At 50.5% G+C, this 18,571-nt stretch overlaps 4 protein-coding genes across 4 annotated transcripts; 3 read left to right on the top strand and 1 right to left on the bottom strand.

The window, feature by feature from the left end:
* Positions 1 to 412: 412 nt before the first annotated feature.
* On the top strand, positions 413 to 4,271 carry ALT_3578 (uncharacterized protein; the record flags this gene model as incomplete). The annotated part of the gene is made up of 3 exons (XM_033556507.2): positions 413 to 691; positions 828 to 2,482; positions 3,884 to 4,271. 3 exons carry the CDS (start codon positions 413 to 415, stop codon positions 4,269 to 4,271), a joined length of 2,322 nt encoding a protein of 773 aa, XP_033412398.2.
* A 3,439-nt stretch (positions 4,272 to 7,710) lies between these two features.
* Positions 7,711 to 8,183, top strand: ALT_3579 (uncharacterized protein; the record flags this gene model as incomplete). The annotated part of the gene is made up of 2 exons (XM_089599601.1): positions 7,711 to 7,859; positions 7,913 to 8,183. 2 exons carry the CDS (start codon positions 7,711 to 7,713, stop codon positions 8,181 to 8,183), a joined length of 420 nt encoding a protein of 139 aa, XP_089455939.1.
* A 1,657-nt stretch (positions 8,184 to 9,840) lies between these two features.
* On the top strand, positions 9,841 to 12,112 carry ALT_3580 (alpha-L-arabinofuranosidase A; the record flags this gene model as incomplete). The annotated part of the gene is made up of 8 exons (XM_033556503.1): positions 9,841 to 9,963; positions 10,021 to 10,476; positions 10,529 to 10,645; positions 10,692 to 10,881; positions 10,931 to 11,350; positions 11,398 to 11,549; positions 11,595 to 11,702; positions 11,756 to 12,112. 8 exons carry the CDS (start codon positions 9,841 to 9,843, stop codon positions 12,110 to 12,112), a joined length of 1,923 nt encoding a protein of 640 aa, XP_033412394.1.
* Positions 12,113 to 12,224: 112 nt separating this feature from the next.
* Positions 12,225 to 17,269, bottom strand: ALT_3581 (putative transporter C460.03; the record flags this gene model as incomplete). Its single annotated transcript, XM_089599602.1, has 11 exons — positions 12,225 to 12,325; positions 12,399 to 12,632; positions 12,691 to 12,965; positions 13,033 to 13,372; positions 13,446 to 14,102; positions 15,375 to 15,522; positions 15,579 to 15,748; positions 15,802 to 16,123; positions 16,176 to 16,699; positions 16,747 to 17,058; positions 17,110 to 17,269. The coding sequence occupies 11 exons, from the start codon at positions 17,267 to 17,269 to the stop codon at positions 12,225 to 12,227; spliced, it is 3,243 nt and encodes a 1,080-aa protein (XP_089455940.1).
* Between the last annotated feature and the right edge of the window lie 1,302 nt (positions 17,270 to 18,571).

Raw genomic sequence — 18,571 nt, forward strand, 5'->3', positions numbered from 1 at the left:
AGTCAAAATACTCAATACTCTTCTTTCATCTTGGCGATAACCATCCCCGACTCAGTCCTTGTATACATCTCGAGCACTCTCGCATCTTTGGCAATCCATTCTTGTCTTCTCTTCCTCACAGCCACTGATCCCTCATCGTCGCGCCTGGACACCATATTCCCTGTTCGTAGCCTTTGTCTATCTATCAGTACATTCAGCCTTCCCTACTTTCCCGAACCCCGTCAAGCGTCTGCTCTATCCCGTTCACATTTCACAGTGCTCATTCTTTGTTTTATTTGTGGTGCTAATTGTTTTATAATATAGAATACTTCTCTCTTCCTCAATCTTGTGTGATACTGATAGCAGCTATCCCCCCATGAGCTCTATTGGAGAGGCGCTTGCAAAGGACCATCCCCCTGCGATGGCAGTCACCATGGCCGACGACGAACTCTTCACAAGGGCCATCTCTGGGTATCGGGACGCTTTTTTGGATCGACACTCTCACCTTCCGGAATCAGAGCGCAATCATCTTTGGAGTCAGCGGTTGAGCCAGTTCTTACCGGCAACGGCGTCATCCAGTTACCGTCCAGTTCCCGGCTCTGGCATCCCTGACACTGGTTCACCTCTCGAGAAATCTGGGAAACGGACTCGGCAGGATACTCCCCGGACTCTCCCTGGTTCTGGTCTTCCTCCGACAAAACGACGAGTCACCGTATGTGATCTATCTTGGTCTCCTGCTCCCGCCTCTTCTCCACCTTCCGTTCATAACCCACCATGTTTCTCTTGCGCTACTCCACCCTCTTTCTCTTGACTCCCCCGCCGGCAGTCCATGGATTGACACTTGGCAGACACCGGAGCCACCAGTGACCGTTGACCTGACTCGTGAGCTTTCTCACGTGTCTTCGCCAGCGGCTCCCGAAACCGATCTGAAATCTACTGGAATGGCTTCTCGGACGGACGACTTCTCCCTCCCTCCATCGGTTACTGGGTCCTCTGTCCGGCACACAGCCATGGTCAGATCGCAGAGTCAGCAGACTCCGGTCTCTCACCGAAAACCGCCGGCCTCAGCTGTTTTGGGACATCGGCAATCCTACGGACCTCAGCATTCGCAGATTCGACTTGACTATGTCAACGAATATTCGCCGTCCGAGTATGCTAGGCAGTGCTTGGACGACTTTCAGGACCGGTCAAACGTATCTACGCTGTCGCTGGCCCTTTCTGCGGATCCTGCTTCGAATGGACTCCAGCATCAACTGCAAGCATCAATACCGGAGTTTCCGACAGACCCTGCTGATTTGTCCAATCAATCTCTGGCTAATCAACCGGCGCCACTGGCATCAGCAGCAGTTGAGATGACCAGGAGTACTACTACCGACTCCATATGTGGTGGATTGGGCATGATCAGATTTGACTCCACCGGACCAAATCTAAACCCCAGCTACACTTTCTCCATGCCTTCTACTGAATTCATGCCCTCTGTTTCCCCTATTAATGTTCCAATCCATGACTACTCAAGTCAACAAGCCTTGCAGCCCGTCACCTTTCCGTTCACTGACTCTACTCCTCTTCCATTTTCCTGCTCAGCACCCTCCTCAACTTCATTCTACCCCCCTCCCTCTTCAAATGTGCTAGAAACCCCTGCTACAGAGATGAAGCCTTCCATGTCTGCTGAAAGCAACAGTTCCGCTGCCTCGCAGCAGTCAAGAGCGGCGCGAAGGACTCAAGAACAAATTGTGCAAGGTACGCGACCTATCGCACCGAAACTTGAGTCGCCCAATACCTCTCCAGCGAAGCTGGTGGAGCAGCACAAGATGATTCGTATCTCATCGTCCGACGGCACTTCGAAAGAAGTTGCGGCCATCCCTAAGGCCTCGATACAACGGCCTCCGCGCCCGAAAACGTACTGCCACATGTGCAATGACCAGCCAGATGGCTTCCACGGGGAGCACGAGCTGCGGAGACACATTGAACGGGTGCACTCAGTGGTCCGTAAGGTTTGGGTCTGTGTGGATATATCTCCAGGCAAGACCTTCCTGGCCAACTGCAAGGCTTGTCGGAATGGGAAACGGTATGGTGCTAATTACAACGCCGCTGCCCATCTCCGTCGTACTCACTTCAACCCGTGCCAACGCGGACGGGGAGGACGTGGGAAAGACAGTGAGAAGCGAGGTGGTAAGGGTGGCGGCAATCACCCGCCGATGGAAGTACTGAAGCACTGGATGGTGCAGCAAGAGGAATTTGTTCTTGAGAATGCCCAGACTGCTGTTGACCAGGACACAACAGGGGAAGATCTGGCTACTGTGCCACTGTCAGTATCTACGGATGAGGTGGTCTTCAACGGGTTGCCTTCGGCACCAGCTGACGGCCACGCTCAAGTAGGTATGGAGGCCAATATGGCCCACGGGTACGACGGCTATTCTGACCTCCACACGATGACTGTGGGCCCGTCTCTTGAGACGGCGTGTTATTTCGATTCTCAGACTCTGCCGCCTGAGATCGACTCGTATGTATGATGATGACCTGTAATGACTTTGGTCTTTCCTTCAATTCTTCATTCATCATTTCGATTTTGGTAACCATCATGATGACTTTCCTATTTTCATGTGATCTTACATATTGATTTGATCTCAATTTCTCTTCACAGCTGTATATCTCATCTTCAGCTCTACGTTCCTCTATACAGGTCTCCCAGTTCGGAGTGATGAATGAGCTCGAGCCATCTTGCTCCACCACATACTACTAATGTACAAATTCTTTTTAAGTTCTGTATTAACAAGTAAACGCGCAGTCTAATACAAATTATGGTCAATTTTTGGAAAATATGACCAAGCCGATACCCTACTGTTGAAAGTTGTTAGTCTGGCATTGGCTTAGGCAGACTGTCATGGATTGACTATCTGGAATATCGTACCCGGACGGCTGGGCGGACAGGATCACACTTCCCAAGCTAGCAATTTCTCATGTGCTTTTATCTACTTGTACGAGATTCAATGCCAGTGCTATTTTGACAGGTTCATTCTACCAATATACTTCTATCCTTACATTTCTCAGGCTCGGTCTTATCCTGTCGATGCAAATTTGAAATCCAAAAACCCATATCAATACTTCACTTGGCGTTCAGACGCTCATGACTCCAAAACTAATCCCAGTAATGGGACCGTTACTGACACCAATCTGGAGGCCAGAGTTCTGATTCCCAAACATCACTCGCGTCGAATTATTCTCGTTCCTCGCCATAACATTCACAATAGTAACTCTCCTGCACTTTCGTCCGGAGCTCATTGAGCAGTCTCCGAGATATATATAGTGCTTTGTGTTCTTCGTCCATCTGTCTCAGCATGCCTGTTTGAAGATCCACACCTTTGCTCGATCGGGGCGCGATAATCTCCCATCTTGAGAGCGACCTGTCCAACGCTGGAGGTCGGAGCGGAATATCTCGCATGCTTTGGTGCAGGTTGCGATGGTGGCTTTTACTTCATCTGCAACGGCCCAAAAAAGGACTATACAATTGCTGACTTCTGAAAGGAAGTCGCAGCTTGCTATCGAATATTCTCATAGAGTCCGGAAACACTCCCCAGAAACGTGGGTTTTTTGGATCCATGCTAGCAACATCGCTCGTTTCGAGCAGGGTTTTCGGGAGATTGCAGACCGAGTGAAAATCGCTGGGCGGCAGGATCCCGAGGCCAATATATATCAGCTTGTTCATGAGTTGGTCGCAGGATGGTCGAAAGGGAAGATGGGTCCTGATTCTTGATAATGTTGATGATGATCACTTCCTTCGTCGAGCGCCGTTCATCAGTCAGAATTCAACTGAGGGAGACACAAATCGCTCGCTGGACCGGCCATTATGGGCATATCTCCATCAGAGTACGCATGGATCCTTGATGATAACTACGCGAAATAGAGCCGTGGCGCTCGGAATAGTCGAAGAACGCGACATCATCACCGTGCACCCGATGGATGGAAACCACGCCCAGACACTTTTCGAGGCGAAGCTTGGGATACCGGAAAACTCGAAGGGCATTATGAAGCTGACAGCGGCACTTGAGTACATGCCACTTGCAATCGTCCAGGCAGCATCCTACATCAGGCAGAGAGCTCCCCGTTCTTCAGTGAAGCAATACCTTCAACAGTTTGAAAGCAGCGACAGTAGAAAGCTGAGCCTCCTTGAGCATGAGGATGTGCACTACGGCGAGACTGGGGGGCCAGAAATTCTATTATTCGCACTTGGCAAATATCATTCGATCACGTCCTTCAGGAACGGCCATCAGCCGCAAATCTCCTGGCATTGATGAGCTTCTTTGACCGGCAAGGAATACATCAGTGTCTGCTCCAAGATTTCAGTCATGTAAAAACAAGCAATTCCGACCAGGAAAGACACCCAGATGCAGCTGATAGCCACAAGATAGACAACACAGACAGCCTGGTCCAATCTAATGTGGACGACAGTTTCGAGGATGATATCCGCACACTAAGGAACTTCTCATTCATCACGGTGAACGCGGATTCTGCAAGCTTCCGAATGCATCGGTTAGTGCAGCTCGCCATGCAAAAATGGCTTGAGGCACATGGTCAGCTCAAAAGGTGGAAGCTAAATTTTATCAGAAGCCTTGCCAGAGAGTTCCCACCAGGAGAATTCGAGGACTGGGCAAAGTGTCAGCTACTCTATCCACACACCAAACAAGCGATGCTTGAGCAGCTGGATACAGAGGATTCACTGGCTCTATTGTTACACAAAGCAGCAATATATGCCTGGAGAAAAGGCGACCTTAACGGGGCGGAAGATATGGCAGTTAAAGCGTTGAAAACAAGAGAAACCCTCCTCTGGTAAGGAGAGCTTCGAAACACTCAATAACATCAATTTACTGGGTCTGGTTCTGGACGACCAAGGAAAGTATGACGAGGCATTAGTCATGCATCGACAGGCAGTAGCAGGTTTTAAGAAGCTGCTAGGGACTGATCACCACTGTTCACTCGTGAGCCTGAACAACTTGGGCTTAGTGCTGAGGAGCCGCGGGGAACATGAAGAGGCAGAGACAATGCTTAGGAAAGCCTTAGCAGGCTCTGAGAAGATATTAGGGCTTGATCACCCCACCACACTTATGTGTATTGGGAACCTAGGGACAGTACTCACACTCCGGGGCAAATATTTGGAGGCAGAGATATTGTATCGGGAGGCATTGTCAGGATTTGCAAAGAGCTGCGGAGATGACCATCCCAGTACCCTGACCAGTGTCCATAAACTGGCCCTGGTAGTGAAGCTTCAGAGACGGTTCGAGGAGGCTGAAATGTTGTATCGAAGGGCCCTAGCAGGATACGAAAGATGGCCGGGATCGACCATCCCGACATGCTAATGACTACCAGCGAACTAGGCTCGGTGCTCGGGTACCAGGGAAAGTACCAGAAGGCGGAAGTGATGAATCGACAGGTGCTAGCAAGCTATGAGAAGGGGCTGAGGGCCAACCATCCAATGAAGTTGGCAGCCATGAACAACCTAGCCTCTGCACTCATGGGGTAAGGGAAATATGAGGAAGCCGAGGGACTACTTCAGCAGATACTAACAGGCAGTCAAGAAGTGTTTGGGGCCGACCATCCTGGCATCTTGACATCCGTTGACAACCTGGGCTTTTGCGCTCGCTGGCCTTGGGAAATATAAGGATGCTGAGACAATGTATCAACGAGCATTGGCAATGAGAGAGAAATTCCTAGGAGCGGAACATCCTGACACGCTGGTGTCCATGAGGCATCTCTCCGATAACTGTAAGAGACAAGGCCGAGACATTGAAGCAATAGAACTCCTTCAACGGGTTGTTCGGCTCCAATGTCAGTCTCTGGGTGCAGAACACCCGCAAACTAGATCTTCTATGATTGAGCTGAACAAACGGAGGGTATTCTGCGGTAGTTCCTTCTTATTTGCTCTACCGCGACCTCGCTTCTGACACACTACAGAAAAAGCATAATCGAAGTCAGATTACGAAGAGGCCAACAAAGGATGCGTCTTGTGCTAGCAAATGTTTGGTTTAATGATTAAAGGATCGCCGATTGATTGAAGTGTGACGATATGGTTACTTCTATTGACCTGGTCGCATTCCTCCTCGAATATCTTCAGGTCTTCCCAATTAGGCAATAGGGAGCATTTTCGATATTGGCGACAATGGATCGTCCACATAGGCGGCTGCGTCCCGATATGTTGCCGTGTGACTTGTGTGAACCAGGGTGAATTCATGGTGAGGGTACCAAGGTACTTCGTGCTCCGTACTAGTCAATAATCGAGTCTGTAGGTAACTCCGTATTTAGGCAGCAACAAGACATGTTCCACTTTAATTGGCGAATTGGGATGGTGAGTCTGGTGACAGAGTGGCTCGGTTGGACACCAGCCACGAGGGCCACCTTAATCTCAAGAAAAGCCAGCGACTATTGGTTGATTTGGTGATAGTTCAAACTTGCAAAGCAGATAGTCTGTCAGATCATATATTTCATTGGTTATAATTTCATGATCATGTTTAGCTGAAGCCACTAAGAGCTGTTCTAGTGGCACACCAGCACGATCAAGCAGCGCCGGTGGCCGGTTGTGGGCTACGGACAGCCAATCAGTCTGGCAGGTGAGAGATTTTTGATCAACCATGACCTCATTTCCGAAGGCCGGCCGTGGCTTAGTTTTTGTTGTAGACAGTAGGGCTGTGACCGGGCTGGTATTATTAGGAATATTGCTGTGGCTCAGCTCACAAACAACTGCTGTCGTTTCGAATTCATAATTGGTATCCGTACCTTGTAAATTAAGGATTTGATAACAACAAACTGTATGTTTAGGCATGAAAAAGCGGATTCTCTGAGGAGGGTTTAGGCATCCTTGTTACCAGAACCACGATTGAAGGGGTTACCAGTAGATGGCTCGTGGGAAGCGACCCAGTTCCGCGGTCCGGAACAAAAGAATCGGGCGATTCGGCGTCAATTTTCTAGACTCATCTTGATGAGTGGTTTGAAAGGTCTCATGAATTGTGGAAGGATTCAGATAGAGAGCTAATAATAAATACCCATTGGGTTGTCAAACTTGTCATCTGGAGGCACTTGGCCCGAATCTTAGCTTGGCTAGCTCCCTCTGATCCCTTCTCCTCTTTCTCCGCTTCTTTCGTCCCTTTTCAGTTTTCAAACTCCCCAGCCACTGTTTGAGCCCTCATCTTCTCCTCTTATTTGACCCCTTTCCCATCCCCTTATTACCTATCCTCGAACCGTTGGCACTTGGCATTTGCTTAGGTACGCTTTCTCACTCGTTATTGGCTCCCCGTTGCGTAGATTCTCTTCTCGAATCGATCGAGTTATCCTCCTCTCGGTCCGCCATTTTGATTTTTATTGTCCATACTGACTGTTCCACTCTCTCAACGTTATAGCACATTCTCTGTCGCCATCATGAGTTCCCAGGACTACTACAACCAAGGCCATCAGCCTCAGTAAGTGATGTTGGACCTATTTGCGTCTATCCTTCCCCGCCTCCTATGATCCTTTTCGGTCATTCTTTTCCGGCTTGGTGTTTCGAACTTCGCTGCGCCTTTCCTTCTTGGACTCTATCGGAGGCAGTCAAGATGCGCTTTGCGTGGAACCATCCGGTGTCATTATGCCTCTTGTTCATCGAAGGAATCGCTGCTGAAGGGAGCGCTTGAGCAATTAGCGGCAGGGAAGAACGAAGACAAAGCGATTTCATTCTCTTGTTGTGCTTGGATTTTGCGCTTGAAGATGGTGTCTAATCTGTTTTTTGTGGATATAGTTACCCCCAACAACCTCCCCAAGGTTATTACCCCCCTCAACAGGGACAATACCCGCCAGGCTATCCTCCTCAACAGCCGCAAGGCTATGCTCCACCGCAGCAGCCGTATCAACCTCCAGTACGTTACAACAACACAAAGTCGCATGACTACGGAGAATAAAGGACTAATAGACTCGGCAGCAGCAAATGCCGTACCAAGAACAGCCTCGTCAGAAGAAGGACCGTGGATGTCTTGGTGCTTGGTAAGCTCTACTCGTTTTCCTCCCTTGATCTGAATCGCGTGGATATGATGTTTGCGTATCAGTTGCTAACGCTGCTCTTCTCTCCGCTAGTCTTGCCACCCTCTGCTGCTGCTTCCTTTGCGAAGAGACCTGCGAGTGCTGCTTTGATTGCATCGAATGCTGCGAAATGTGCTAAGCCTCACGATCGGTTACGTCGATAATATCCCCAAATCGCGTGCCGCTGGAACTGTAGACACGCCGGGAGAGATACCCTCCCTGTTCATACACTCATCCGGTCCTTCTATCTATTACGATTCTATACCTGGGATGTCCTGCTCGGTGGTTTTTGTTTCTATAAATTTTTGTGTATGCCGCTTGTTTTGTTCATGAAATACGACTTTCGAGGAATAGGTTCTTGCAAATGAGGATACCGTTCCCATTCCTTTAGTACTACGCAGTTTATAATCCGACTTTGATTTTGAGATATTTTCTCGGACCCGCGCCACTGTAACGATCAAATGTGACAGCAGGCCGGTCTTTCCTCGCGCGTGAGCAGGACATCTTGAATGGCTAGGGCTGACTCTTGGCGTTGTCATATGGTGGCTACAGCCGCATCATACGATACGTAGCGAATCAATGGGCTCCAGAGGTCAAATCCAAAGCGAAGCTCGCCAAAGAGCGATCTGTGTAGGTCATCTGTTCGAACCACGTTAGACAAATCCGGTGGGACAGCTCATTACTGCAGTGAGCTTGATCTTGTAGGCATAATTGTGCTGATAGCTTGCCAAGACAGCATCAAGCATAGTAAAACAGAGAAAGGGAACCAAGCGGCGGGGGCCATTAGTTGTGCTTTGGTCTCTTTTCGCCTTCCTTGAGACATCCTTGGTCAAGCACTGTATACATTGTACACACAGGCCATCAATAAGGTCACGCCGCTCAGACTGATCAGAGCATGAAGCTCTGACTCTCAGGACACGAAGCTAAACTATTATCAATACCTCAGAGGCCTCTTTATGAACTTAACCGCCACAAATCAATTGAAATGCGAGGGGCTTCTGGGGGCTTCGGACGGAGAAATGGAGTCCGTCAACCCCACATCTAATCTCCTCATTTTCTCATGCATTGCTCATATTCAGACTAACCATCATGTAAACACGCAGTCTCCGGTATTTCTCCAGGCTATAGCACCACATATTTAGCTCTTGATTCTTGTCTCGCACGTTCCATGGCAAGCAAACTGGGCCGTCCATGCGGGGAACTTCCGTCTGGGTCTTTGCCTAAACTCCTCCCTTGGTCAACGACAATTTAGACTACTGGCGATGACGAGAGTTTATTTTCTTGCCAATACTCAGCCACGGCTCTTGTTTACATGAAGTATTGGGCATAAGTCAAATGGGACTCTCCTCGATGTTCGAGCAATTCACGTCTTTGCTGAATCCTCTCAGAGATACTGACTGGACCACTTGGCAGTCTGCGACGTATCTACGTCCTCGAGATGATTGAGCATCCGATCATGCAACCCGGCTAATTGCCGCTACGGACTTGGAAATGCCCTGACGATCACCCTTGTCCCCCTCATGGGATTTTGCCAGAAGGGGAAGCTTGAAAACAGTCGCTTGCAGGCCTCTCGTTCTCGTCCCTTGCAAACCATGCAAGCTTTAATTAGACAGAACCTTTCTACAGATTAACCCCGCAGACACAGCTTCAATTGAGGGGTAGAATTACGCTTCAGCAAGGAGACATCCTTCCCTGGCCCGCCGTGGACGCATATATAATGTCACTACGATCTGCAGGATCTGCCTCGGAACCCTGCCAATTGACCAGGTATAGGACCTGCAGAGAACTACCATAGCGTGTCTTCCTGCAGCGCGGAATACCATGCTGTTGTCCAAATCTCTTCTCCTGCCGCTTCTGGCAGCGTGCACTGCCGCCGTTGAGATTTCCGTTGCGTCGTCCGGCGGCAATGTCACGACTAACTTGCAGTACGGTATCATGGAAGAGGTGAGTCCTCATTGAGTATTTAGTAAGTCGCACACAGAGATGCTAATGACTATGCAGGAAATCAACCACTGCGGTGAAGGTGGTCTCTATGCGGAGTTGATTCGCAATCGTGCGTTCCAGGGAAGTTCCAAGTACCCGTCTAACTTGGACGCTTGGACCTCTGTCAACGGAGCTACGCTGTCCCTCAAGAACCTCAGTGATCCTCTGTCATCTGCGTTGCCCACTTCGGTCAACGTCAAGGGCAGCAAGGGCCAAGCTGGTCTCACTAACCTGGGCTGGTGGGGCATTGATGTCAGGCCCCAGAAATATACCGGCTCCTTTTATGTGAAGGGTGCCTACAACGGCAGCTTCACAGCTTCACTTCAGTCTGCGCGTACGGGCAAAGTATTTGCCAGCGCTAAGATTGCGTCGCATAGCGTTGAGGACAAATGGGTGCAGCACAGCTTTACCCTTGTTCCTCATAGCGCTGCCCCGGATACTAACAATACTTTCTCCCTCACCTTTGATGCATCGGTTAGTAGATCAACAGATAAGACCAAATCACTTACTGACTCAGTTTATTCAGAAAGCGGAAGACGGTGCGTTGGACTTCAACCTCATTAGCCTGTTTCCGCCTACCTGGAACAACCGTCCCAATGGACTGAGAAGAGATCTGATGCAAGCAATGAAGGACTTTGGTCCGGTAAGAATTATTGTGCATCTTATGACGCTAGTTGCTAACGACGCAGAAATTCCTACGCTTCCCTGGTGGTAACAATCTTGAAGGTGAGACTATTGACGGCCGCTGGAAGTGGAACGAGACCCTTGGGCCCCTCAAGGACCGTCCTGGTCGTGCCACCACTTGGGGATACCAGGAGACCGGTGGAATGGGTCTGGTTGAGTACATGGAGTGGTGTGATGATCTTGGAATCGAGCCTAGTGAGTTATTCACTGTCAGGAACATGGCAATACTCTAACCAAGTCCGAGTCCTTGCGGTGTGGGCCGGTCTCGCGCTTAACGGCGACGTTGTCCCCGAAGACGAACTTCATGTGTATGTGGAGGACGCCCTCAACGAGCTTGAGTTCCTTACCGGCTCCGTAAACACCAAATATGGAGCATTGCGCGCTTCCGTGGGCCACCCCGAACCCTGGGTCATCAGATATGTCGAAGTTGGCAACGAGGATAACCTGAACAACGGAATGGCCTCCTACACATCCTACCGGTTCAAAGCTTTCTATGACGCGATTAAGGCCAAGTACCCTGACATTACTGTCCTGGCATCGACTATTGATATGACCCTCCCTGGTGACGCTGGCGGTGACTATCATCTGTACGATATTCCCGACAATTTTATCACTCGCTTCGGCTTCTTCGACAACATGTCCGAGGATCACCCAATTCTGCTTGGTAATAATAACAAAACCCAGTCTATAGCTCTGACTAACGCTTGATAGGCGAAATCGCCGCGGTGCAGTATAACGGAGCGGAGATTGACTGGGCCAACAGACACTTCTCCCTCTACCCATGGTGGATTGGAAGCGTCGCGGAAGCCGTGTTCCTTCTGGGTGCCGAAAGAAACGCCAACAAGATTATAGGAACGACCTACGTAGGTTGCCATTCTTCGTTGAAATGACCGAAACTGACGAAACAGGCACCCATGCTCATGAACCTGGACAACTACGAGTGGTCCCCCACGTTCCTGGGCTTTAATTCCGACCCTGACCAGACAGCCCGCTCCACCAGCTGGCACGTTTATGATGTATGCCCTTCTCATTCGCATCTTATTCTACACCATAATACTAATCAGCCTAGCTCTTCTCTCACACCCACATGACCAACACCCTTCCCACCAAATCCTCCGACAAGTACGGCCCCCTCTACTATGTCGCAGGTCTCGACAACAGCACGAACAGCCATATCTTCAAGGCAGCCGTGTACAACAGCACCGCCGACGTGCCCGTCTCGCTGACTTTTGACGGCGTCAAGGCCGGCACCGCCGCTGAACTAACCGTCCTGACTGCATCTGACGCCCTCGCCATGAACGAGGTTGGCGGTGCCAATCAGGTCAAGAGCAAGGTGTCGACTCTGCGGGCTGGCAAAGAGGGCGTCTTCAAATTCAGCTTACCGAATCTGAGCGTGGCTGTTCTGAAGACCAAAGGTAGTAAGTGATCGCTCTGCGACTCACCATACTGAAAGGGGAATGTGTAAGGAGACCATATGTAGATAGTGGTACTAGAACAGATCCTCTAAGGAACTTAAGGAATTGTGCATCTACATGGAATTACATCTCCAACCTCGGACCATGGTAATGCCTCTTCGCATACACAAACCAATTCACCACGCCGAGAACCAACATTACAACCAACACAACAGAAGCATAATCTACACCCGTTAGCCCAACCTCACCCACAGCAAAGGATACCCAACGAAGAGGAAAAATTAGAGGAATACGTACTCATATTCCCGCCAGTAACCGGAAACGTCGTCGGAAACGTAAAGAAAACCGTAATCACCACTGCCCACACAATCGTCGCCGCATTACATACATACCCCACCGCACGCGGGACCTTGAACGGCCTCGACGGCGGGAGATACTCTGGCGAACGACGGCGGTAGATGAGCAATGCCGCAGGCACAGCGAAGGAGATCTGCGCGACGATGACAGTCGTGCCTATGAAGGCGTTGAAGGCTGCATCTATCAGTTTCTATATCTGCGGTGGAGTGGAGGTTGCTACTGCGAGACATACCCGTCGTCGAGCAGACGTATACAATCCCGACAAGCAGGACGAGGAGACCGTTCAGGAGGAGGGCATAGACGGGGACGTTGAGGGATGGATGGACGGATGCGAGGCGGCGCGAGAAGAAGAGGGCGTTGTCTCGGGCAAAGGACCAGGTGAGACGGGATGCGGTCTGGTGGACTGCGTTGAGGGCGACGGCGGAGACGACGACGAGGGCGGCCATGAAGATTGTGGCGGCTGTTGGGGAGCGGGTGGCTTTTTCCCAGATGAAGTAGATGGGGAATCTAGACAGAGTGTTTCATCAGTAAGTGGCTGTGATTGTGGTTATGGAGGGGATGGGCAATCACGCACCCTGTTGGCGAGGACAGGGATGATTCCACGTCGCGATAGCTGTAGATGATAGCAATGGAAAAGGGGAACGCAGTGAGAAAGCCGACTACGACGGTTACCAGCACGGCCTTGGGGACGATACGCTTCGGCTCGAGACACTCTTCTGCTAGGTGGAGGGTGGCGTCGAGCCCGGAGAGCATGAACTGCGGCGTGGAGAGGCCGGTCAGGAAGGAGATGCCGTTGGGCCAGCCGCCGGAGCCGTTGGTGAACTGCGTCCAGATGGCGAAGGAGTCGATCTCGGTGTGGGAGCGGGCGGGACAGGTGATGGTGATGGCGAGGAAGGTTCCAAGGGAGAGGATGACTGTTGGATGACGATGTCAGCATGCACTTGTATATTCCAGGAATGGCGAGGTAAGAAGGGAGGGGGTACGTACAGCCCGCATTGTAGACCCAGAGGGTTCTGTTGGTGAGAAAGATGTTGTAGACAACCATGATGGTGTTAAAGAGCTGATACACCAGGAAGTAATGCCACGCCTGAGGCACATACTCAGGCTGCCAGCGGATAACCACCGCCATCAGCGCCTGAGTCGAAGCCACCGCAATCGACGCCGCGAGTGTGATCCACGAGAACACGGCCGCAAGACCATTAAAGTACGACAGACTGCGGCTCCATCGCTCAGACGCCAGAATAGAGGTGAAATGGTACTGTCCGCCTGCCGTAGGGTAGACGCTGGCCAGCTCCGCCAGGGTGACACCCGTGCACAGCATGGCAACAATGACGGCGACGATGCCGTAGAGCAATGACACAGCACCTCCAGACTGCACGGCAATAGCAAAGCTGGTGGCAATGGCGACCCAGCTGTTGGAGATGTTGTAGCCCACGGCGATGATGCTGAGGATGCTGAACTTGCGCTTCATGGGCATGTCCGGCAAGCCCATGACGACCTGGCCGGTGGCCAGTTCGATTTCTGGGGGTCCATTGCCGTGTGGTTTGGAACACGAGTCTGCTCTTTTGGTCTTTGTCTCCATAATGATTGAAAGATGTAAAGATGCAGCGTGGTGCGAGCCCTTGGCGAGGAGACCAGTGACTTCTATATGGACTACGAGTCACGCTTCCCAAACCCCCCCCTCCGACATAGCGCCTCCACATCCTTGAGATCCATATCTAACAGAATAGTGCATCCATTGGCGTGAGTTACAGTGATAAGAATGATCTTACTTTTACTGACATCTCATGATGCAATGGCTGATTCCACTTGACCAGGTCAGATAGGCACCAGAACTATGTCGGAACGCGCTATCGAATTCCGAGCCTGTTATCAACACTACCTCCAACAAGCCGTGCGTACCGCGCAGAAACTCCAGGTACTCAGGCAGGAACGAATGCATTGGGCGGAACGAAGCGGAATTCAGCCACTGGCCTGACAAAGGATTGTCAACGATTTTGCGGGGGAGGGTAAGGGATAGCGAATTTGGACGGGCGACTACTGGCTCAGCGACAGCTGCAGACTGGACAAAAGCCAATTTCCCCGCAAATCAAGGCTGGTCCATGGCGTTGGTATCGATGGTCAAGTCAGCCGTGGCTATGGTTGCCCAGATTTAGCTTCAGGGTTACGGTTTGGTTCCGAATTTGCATCCCAATCGACCCGTAGGCTGGCTATTCAAGAGAGCTAGTTAATGCGGAGGAATAAATGGCGTCTGGTAAACCGGGGGGAGCGGTGCAGAATCTCGACCTTGAATAAATCGATATGTTAGCCGACCAGCTGCTGCATACTTGGGATGTATACACAAGCATGATTTCTTTCCGCCGCAAGATCCATCCTTATCTCGGTAGGGCTATTGTGTGGACAGCGGACATATACCAATCCATCGCCTCGAGATCTACTGATTACTGGCCTTTAAACTTATCCTTTGTAGTGAAACAAGTCAATTGAGGCCTCATCTCGGTAACAATGCGGGTCATATGCTTCATGCTATGCGGGGTTACCGCGCCTTCGGGATTGCTCCGCACAGCGGAAATGAACCTTTTCGCCCTAATATCACCTTTGGAATGCGTAAAATGACTTTCACTCGACCTTGTGAACAATTGTATTCTATATTCACAACGACTAGCCTCATACATGGCTACAAATGCCGTTTTCTTCTCTTCACACCCGAATGGATCCTCCACCTTGCCACCTTGCCCTCCACCTTCCTCCCCAATCCAACGAAGCTTAAACTAGTCAACGGTGTACTGCAGAACCAGTACCTACCTTTCCCCCGTGCGTTGTCTGTAAGATATGATAGTCGAGGTACGGCATTCTTGGTTCTACCCCGGAGGACGCTGAAGGCTCATGCGGAGCTGCCCCGGTGCAACCCCTTACCTTTGGAAAAAAACGCAGCAACGGTCGCAATAAATGCGAAGCCGGCAGACGCAGCAAAGGACAACCTGATACCTTTGTAGTAAACCAGTCGCGCAGCCATCTGAATGTCAGGGGGCAGGTCCTGTATGGCGGAGACGGAGTGTCGAATCTGCTCGATAATCTAGCACAACATCGATTGCGAGAGTCAGCCATATTTCATCTCACAGTGATGCTCCATTTGAGGGATGTTACTTTCCATTTGTCTGGTATTCCACTCAAGGCCTTCGAAAGGCCTGAGCGTAATGTATTTTGAATAATGGCTGAGGTAATAGCAACGCCCCAGACAGTCCCTAGGGACCGAATCAGGTAGACAGTGGATGCAGACACAGCGTGATCTAATCGAAGTTATAAGCCCGCAACTTCCGCCGAGGTAGAGTCCCCCACTTACCGGCGTGGTCAAATGCAGCGAGAAACGTAAACAAGATTCCGGGGTAGACGATCCCCTGGCCAAGACTGGCTGGAATCACGTAGGTGAGGTATTTCCAACCAGCATCGCGGAATTGGATAGACATCACGAGCAGATTTCCAATGCACATCAGTAAGCAACCTGCACGCACAAGGAATGCCAATCTCCCCCAGCGGGACATGACGACACCAGAGATCAGGCTGCCAATGGGAGCGGCCAAGGAGGGAATAGCGAGTCTTGCCCCGGCTTTGGTAGGCGTGTCTAGCAGTATCACCTGAAATAAGAGCGGGAGGGTGAAGAGAAACTGCCTCTGGTTAGCTGTAGCCTAGACGAGCAGATAGCATGGGTCCACTCACTGCATACGCTGCCATTCCAACACAGACATTGGCAATTTGAGTGGATACGGGCATGACGCCACGGAGCATTTTTGACGGGATCAGAGGAATTGCCGGCGTCTTCGCTTCGACGACCATGAACAAGCCCAAAAGGAGCAAGCTGGTCACGAGTGAGAGGATGACCCAAATGCTCGACCATGGTAGCTCATTTCCACCCAGGCTCAGGCCGACAAGTTGGCTTGAAAGGCCAAGAATGAGCAGTAGAGCTCCTGATAGATCGACATGTCGCAGTATCGCTCGAAAACTCTGCCCTTGTCCAAAGGTTCGGCTATGCCGCGGAAGATGCAGAACAAGATGGCCTGTAATCAATGCGAATAGCCCTACAGGCACCTGCACAAGGAAGCACCATCTCCATCCAATCGTGTCGACAATCGAGCCACCAAAAGACGCACCACAGATGGAGCCGAAGCCATGCATGCCGTTTTGCAGAGCTTGATACATACCCCGACGTCTGAACGGAATGAGGTCGGAGTTGACAATTGTAGCTGGACCGTGTGAGTGTCGCCCTCCAGCTCGGGATGGTGCGACTTACCCATAGTCATTAGACCACCGCCGCCAATTCCCGTCAACGCCCGCATCGTATTCAGGAAGACAATATCGTTGGCAATACCGCAACCCAAACAACCAATGACGAACGTAATGGTAGCGGTGAAAAAGGACACTCTCCTGCCAAATATGTCTGAAAAGCGACCGTATAGAGGCTGAAAGGCGGTGCTAGTGATGAGATAAGAGGTTGTAAGCCATGACGCAGTGTTGGCGGCATTGAATTCCGAGCTAATCACTGCATATGTCGAGGCCGTGATGGTGCCGTCGAATCCAGAGAGAAAGACATTTGACATGATAGCTGACAATGACAGTGAGTTCCTCTTCAGTGATTTTCTCGCGATGTACTTACCGATCTGGACCCACAGAAATCCTATCGGTGGTGCCCAAATTTCATCCGTCGAGTCCAGCAGCGGTCGCTCCTCGTACAGGGGAGACAGGGTTGATTCAACATCATCTGATTGATTTGATACGGTTGCACTGCCTGCGGCTGAACATACAAGAGATGACATGACGAGAATCAGCAGGTTGCTATGACCCAGGAAACAAATGCAGCGTGTGGGCGAGAGGCCGACAGGATTTGTTCTCAAAGCAATCGTGTCCGATTGAAACGATAAAGAATCTCGATGTGTCAAACTCGAGGAAAAAATCATGTCTTTGAAGACGAAGGACTGTTTGGATAGTTTTGACTTTTGAGCTCATCGATATCGATAAGCACGGAATCCTGCTCCACCATTGAGCCATGTTGCCAAGATCGCTTAATGTTGATCCTCGTCGGACTCCTGAAACGGAAAAGAGCTGCAGTTCCCAGGAGAGAAAGTATGTACCGTAGTAGTATCGCTACAATGCATAGTTACTCGACTTGACTGTATGCAGAAAAAGCTGAAAACAACCGGACACAGTTATGTATCAGCGAGCACGGAGGACCAAATGAAAAAGGGAGATTGCTGAATGAAGGAGCTGAGATCGACTCCTGCTGGTCCAACGTACTGGCAACACTTCACGGCTCTATGTTGTTTTCCTCAACATCAGACCAACTCCCCTCATATTTTAACCGGCAGCTATATCTGTATTGCTCTAAGAGATCAGGGTTCAACTGATTAGATGCAATCCACTTTTCTTCATACTGTCGCTGATATTCCCTGTCTGGCTATCAGCATCTCAGTCAGCCAGACAAGCCTGTTGCCTAAAGTGGTTAGTACGTAGTACCCTAGGGACAAGAGCTCGGGTGAATTTGCGAATACGCAAGCAATACGAAGCCAATCAGCAGTCATGGAGAATTCGCCACCGACTGCAGCTCGGAGCAATAATTGCCGCTTTGGTGGCTAGCCCTGTACTTACTTACCTTAACTAGTCCAGGATGATGATTAAATATCCGATCTTACATCTTTTGCGTGAGGCCATTGTTCGGGGACAAATGGATTTACATGTGCTTCAGCGTGTGCATGGTTACCTAGGTGTCTATAGTTTCTATACTGCTCAGCAGTTATTATTCAGCTCCATTGGTTGTTTGTGGTGCAGCGCATCGCATTCTGATAACCAGACCAGCTACCCCGGAAATCGTTGACGGGACCCACTACTTTAGATCCTGTCATAACGTGCAATGGAGCAAACCGGGGTTGACCGAACCCACATGATCCATGTTTGGTTTGCTGACTTGCCAAGATGATTCGATGTCCCTTGTCGACCACTGAATGGCAGGGCCGGTGGCCTGACTGTCGTGGAGTCATCGCTATGATGCTGGTGATACCTTAGCAGGAGGGGCCTGACCATCCAGGAGCAGGGCTAGGGTCCCGTATCCGGGTTCGCTTACA

This window comes from Aspergillus lentulus, assembly GCF_001445615.1.
Source record: "Aspergillus lentulus DNA, contig: Alt08, strain: IFM 54703, whole genome shotgun sequence".
In the NCBI taxonomy this organism is placed as follows: Eukaryota; Fungi; Ascomycota; class Eurotiomycetes; order Eurotiales; family Aspergillaceae; genus Aspergillus; species Aspergillus lentulus.